Raw genomic sequence first — 5,826 nt, forward strand, 5'->3', positions numbered from 1 at the left:
TTTAAAAATTTTTGAACACTAATTTAAATGATTAATCTACCAAACAATAAACTAAAAACTGAATAAAATTTTAAAAATTAATCTATGTATTAATTCTTTTAAAAATTAAAATATCTATTTTTAAAATCGGAACTAATTTAAGTAATTATTCTAATTAATTTGTTAACAGCAAAAATTTAAACATCTTAATTAGTAAATTCTTAAGAAAACCCCGAAAATCTCCCGAACGGCGGCCCCTTCTTCTCCCACCAGAACGGCAGCTGGCTTCTTTGTCCAGCATCACTCTCATCTCTTCACTGCGGCTGCTGCTATGTCTTCTCTCTCCACCGTCGCTGTTGCTATGTAATGTCTCTCCAGCGAGGCTGCAACCTGTGATCTCATCGCCGATCTGCTCCCCTCCGGTATTATGCGACTCTCTCCGCCGCTGTTGTGCTCTCTGCTCATCCCGTCTCGGTCGCAACCATATGTTCTCTCTCTCTCTCTCTCTCTCTCTCTCTCTCTCTCTCTCTATTCTAGTTTTGTGTGCCTCTTTCAATATCTTGATCTCTGATTAATTGATTATTGAATATTGATGACTTGATCTGTTAAGAATATGGATTAGTTCAATTTTAAAATTTCTATTTTATTAGAGTAATTCTGGTTTTGCCTCTTTTATGAGTGAAAATACTGTGTGCGATTAGCTTGTGAACATCGTCCACTTATAAAGTGTATTTATTTATTTATTTTAGAGTATATACCCAAATAAGTCCGGAAAAAATTTTGCATGGAACATTTTCGTTCCCAAAAATTTTTTATTACATTGAACTTTATAAAAGTAAGACATTGTCTTACCTTAGTTAAATATGTTGTTTTTATTTGGATAAACAAGTACTCAAAAGTGTGACCAATGATCTATATGTCTTGTTTTTGTAAAGTTCACTACCTCAATAAAATTTTTTTGGGGACAAAAATATTATATGCGAAATTTTTCAGGAACCTATTCGGGTACATATTCTTTATTTTAAGACTACAGCGCATAACTAACAACTAATAATCTGCATCACCGAACCGTTGTCTTGTCTTAATAACTTTGATCATCATGTAGAATATAGATTTCGAGTAGTGATAAGTAATCTTGGATTGGATTGCACTACAATGCTTTGCCTTATATCTGATAGGAACACTTACAATTACATTGTAGTTACCTATGGCTATGGCATTTTTCCGCATGGTTAATGTAAGGCATTAAAATTACTAAAACTTGGGGACTCAACCAAAACAACATCAAAGGAATTATAAAAGGAAAAGTATAGGGTACCAACATATTATCTGCCAATTTCTGCCGATTCTTATTTATATTTGTGTTTCATGGAAGTGTGTTCGTAGATGTGTCTAATAATTAATATATTTTAAATACATATATAAAGAGACACATCCAGAAAATATATCTATAAAGACACTTCTATTAAACACAGTTATAAAAAAGACATTTTTATTAGACACATCCACGAACACACTTCCATGAAACACAATTATAATAAGAGTTGGCAGAAGTTGGCAGATATGCTGTTGGTAACGTAGCGTAACCGATTATAAAATGGTCTATCGAAAGTGAAGCTCAAAACAGTGCCACTTTTCCTATAGCTAATTGCATCACCACTTCCCTCTTATTCACATTTTGTCTATGGATCAGGTTTTTGGAGGCCACAGTTGAGGATTATTTGGCATCACGTTCTGTGTATGAGATTATAAGGTAGTTTATTTGCAACTTGCCAATTTACGTCAGAAGCTCCAATAATGGCTGGAATAGCTATACTTCTAGATTTGTGGAGGAAAAACCAAAACTTTGGCTCTGGTTTGCACTCTCCACAAGCCTTTCAGTCTTCTGCTTTTTTCTCTGCTTCTGCTGCTGTTGGTGCTGCAGCTTCTTTTACTGCTGGTACCACTGGCTTTGCCTCAAGGGCTTTGTTTGGGTATGCACTTTTGACTCCATTTGTCTATGCATTCATTCTTGTTATATGGATGGATGATGGATTTGCTTTGTTGTGGATAAGGCTATAAAACATGAGAAAATACATGATTGCTTTGTTTATTTGATTTGGTATTTGGATGTTGGAAAATTGATCTGTTTTTCATAATGGGAAGCTGATTTTAAGTTGTGGATTATTTATTTATTTATGTTTTAAAAATTTGGATAAGTTGCTAACATTTCAAGACTTAATCTTTATTTGAGGTAGTAGAAAATTCTTAGATATAAAGAATGTCATAGTAATGTCTTAAATGAGAGGCATTGTTGTATAGTTTTAACTAAAACTTAAAACTGTTTCCATGTTTTGACTCTTTAATCTGATTTATTAATGAAAATATATTTAGACATGTTGGATTTAAACTGTAGGCTTTTAAAGTTGTTTGGATGGAATTGCAGACAAACCTAGACAGGGTAAAATGAATTTCCTCGACCTTCTATGGTCTTGTCTAATCTTCATTACAATAAATTTTTCTTTTTAAAAAATAAAAAATAAAAAATGTTGTTGTCTATTCTACTGTGGTTAACCTTGAGCAACTAGCATAAAAGTACTTCTAAAGGGATTTATAATAATGATGGTGCTCTAAGATATAGTACTACCAAACATTACAATGTGGAGCTTAAGCCTCTATTCTCTGCTTTTGAATTTAGGCCATTCATGATGACATCGCTAAGGTCATTCTTAATGTTCTATTTGCCTCTTTTGGAGCCTCGTGCTGAAATGGAAGATGATGATTTCCTTGAGGAGAGGGAAGAACAACCAACTGATCTGGTTGTCCCCTTCAAGAAATCAGTGAAGCAAATCATCCGAGAGGTGTGATTCTATTCTACCCGGTTTTCTATTCTTTTTTTCAGCAAGTTATTTACTTCAGTTATTCATAATTATGAAATTGATGAGAGTGTTTGTCATTTATTATTAGCGAGAATATAATGTTTCGCTGTTAGAAATCCTATCTCTGATTTTTAAAAGCCTCCTTGCCATCATAGACATAGGTAGATGATCATGTTAATCAATGTGGACAGCATGTGCTTGATTACTAAACCAGGCTTTTGATTTGACATGTGGAATTTAGCAAAGGAGGAAAACACCATTGTGGCTCTTCAAATTCTGTTTCTGTTAAGTTCTGTTTCTGACAAAATGCCCCCCTAAAAGAAAAATGATATCTTGGCCCCCCAAAGATTAGTTCTGCCTTACAAAATGTATTAGATATATTATTAGCTTGGGGAGCCACGATGGTGGTTGGTGGTTTACTCTAGCGAGTTTTCGAACTTCTCTAGATTCAATAATAACAAACACTGGATATTTTAAGTTCACACCTAAAAGAGGGTAGTAGCTCTTGGTTTAAAATTGTTTCAACAACACAATAACATCAGAATGTTTTTGTCAATATGTGGTCAGTTAAATGGAGTAGACAGCTATACGATGTCCTATGATATTTATTCGATCTCTATCATATAGCATATATCTATTCCAAGTTTAATCTACATCTATTCATTATAGGTATTCCCATCCTATCAAATGTTATGCAAACTTCATCTCCTATGAAAGTATTTACAATTATATTTGTAAGATTGCACAAATTTGCTCATATTAGTTTATTCGAGTCTTTCCCCCCAATCTAGTTAGCCTCCTTAGACATCTAATGTTGAAAAATAAATACATACTTATTTAATGCTAGTTTGTTGTGTTTGTTGTTATTGTTAATTTGTTATTTATAACATTAAAATTAAATCATTCACGATCTTCATGCAAATCCTCCTCCAAATTAATCTTTGCTGTTGATGATACTATGTATTTCTAGCGATGGTTTCTTTTGGTTTTCTTTTGTAGTGAGTAAATTACCAAGTAAATAGGTTTGGTTCCCTTAGCTTTCTCAGTTCTCATAACGTGTAAACTTAGTTGGTCATTGCGTCTTGCCTTTACAGACAACCGTTGTGACGACTAGAAGGATTTTAGAAAGAATTGCTTTTCATTATGTTTCACAAAGAATGGCATGGAAAATTCTTAAAGGTATGTTCTCTAGAACTAGTTTCAAGTTTTGCCATATTATTGGTTATGGAATGGCCAAATAGTGTGCGAATAATTTGAAGGGCAGCTGTGGAATGACAGAGGGAGGGACACCTTCCTTGCAACATGACATGTATTTTCTAACCCTACCTTAAATTATTGAACAACCATTCAATTATTACTCACTCCCTCGAATCAGTATATACTCTTGCACATACATACCCTTAAGTAATTACTATTTTCCATGAAAAAATATTTTCTTTTATTCTTTCCTTCTCATCATAATGAAATTCATTGTGTTATCTCCAAGAGATCTTACAGCAGTTTGTGTTGATTTCTTGAACAGATGTCCCTAAATCAGCTACTCGCAAGGCTGCGAGGAATATGGCTTATCATGTTTACTTCTTTTGTGTGAGCAGAACAACTTTTAGAGGTCAAAACACCCTTACTGAATCATCTGCTAGTCTTGAGATTGCCCAACTTTTTACTTACATTTATCTTGTGCTGACTGTTGGTCGTTTACAGGACACATGCTTGGCGTTGCAGCATCATGGATTGTCCAAGTAGGCATTGATGTGTACCGGTTTTTTAAATCGATTCTCAAGTCCACAGATGATGTGGGTGACATTGTTGACAAATCTGAACAAGTTGCAATTCTTGGGCAGAAAATTTTCATTGCTACAGTTAGGTGTTCGTCGTCTCTAATCTTTGCTTCCATAGGAGCTGGCATCGGTGCTACCCTTATTCGTCCATCGCTTGGCCAGTGGATTGGTAAGTGTTGCACACATGCAAAAACCAACTCCATTGTTTGCTAATGATTTTCTTTCCAATGCTTAGTATACTTTTTTTTTTCTTACCTAAGGTTTGATTATATCTTATATTCTTCTTTCTAAGTTTTCATGTTTTTTTTTCTCTCCAGGGTGTGCTGCTGGTGATTTGGCTGGTCCCATTATTGTAGCATATTGTGCCGACCAACTATTTCAAGTGAGATTTTCCTAATTATATTTTCTAAAAGATTCTTTACCAGCTTCCGAAGACTGGCATTTCATAGAATTTCCTCTTCTATATGCCTTATCTAATTGAGTCACTAAAAGTTGGCCGATAAAAAGAAATAAAGCTAGGCTCAACCTTCAAAGGAGGAGTTGTTAACAAGATATAATTATAATATATTAATATATCAATCCTTCTTATATAAACCACTACACCAGCACCAGTGGTTTAGTAGTAGAATAGTACTCTTCAATCTCATGCAGGGATAACTCAGTTGGGAGAGCGTTAGACTGAAGGTCTGAAGGTCGCATGTTTGATCAATGCTCACCGCATATTTCTAAACATTCTATTTCACTTTAATTCTGAAAAATATGACATTTGGAAACCTTTAGTTTGGATTAATTTGATGATCATATTAATCATACCACACCATATTATTATATAATTTTGCAATATTATGGATTGAACGCACGTCAGCTAGTTTAATTATGTTTTTAATATGCTCATGGCCTTGTCGTATATGTTTAGTTGATGATCCCTGGTTTCAGATCTTGACATCATCCTACTTGTAATTCATTCTTCACCATTCATTAATCAATATTATAGTTCAATTTGCTTAGTGATCCACCTACTTAATGCACATTATTATCTAATTAACTTTGTAGCTACTCTATCATGATGTGTTAGCAAATCCGATCCTTTTATGGGATTTAGATTCTTTCAAGTAACAAGTTATGTATTAAACTGCGAAAGCTAAGTATATATTTAGAGTTAATTTTTACTGAATCATTATTATTGGTATAAAATGCTCTTAATGGACCAT

General features: G+C 33.8%; 1 protein-coding gene across 1 annotated transcript; it reads left to right on the forward strand.

Annotated features, from left to right (window-relative positions):
* The first annotated feature begins 1,548 nt into the window (after positions 1-1,548).
* LOC107462178 (uncharacterized) lies at positions 1,549-5,405 on the forward strand. Its single transcript, XM_016080741.3, has 7 exons — positions 1,549-2,021; positions 2,231-2,252; positions 2,547-2,819; positions 3,932-4,016; positions 4,360-4,446; positions 4,539-4,784; positions 4,933-5,405. Exons 1-7 carry the CDS (start codon positions 1,777-1,779, stop codon positions 5,010-5,012), a joined length of 1,038 nt encoding a protein of 345 aa, XP_015936227.1. The 5' UTR covers positions 1,549-1,776; the 3' UTR covers positions 5,013-5,405.
* Positions 5,406-5,826: the final 421 nt, after the last annotated feature.

Source organism: Arachis duranensis, chromosome 8 (assembly GCF_000817695.3).
Source record: "Arachis duranensis cultivar V14167 chromosome 8, aradu.V14167.gnm2.J7QH, whole genome shotgun sequence".
NCBI lineage: Eukaryota > Viridiplantae > Streptophyta > Magnoliopsida > Fabales > Fabaceae > Arachis > Arachis duranensis.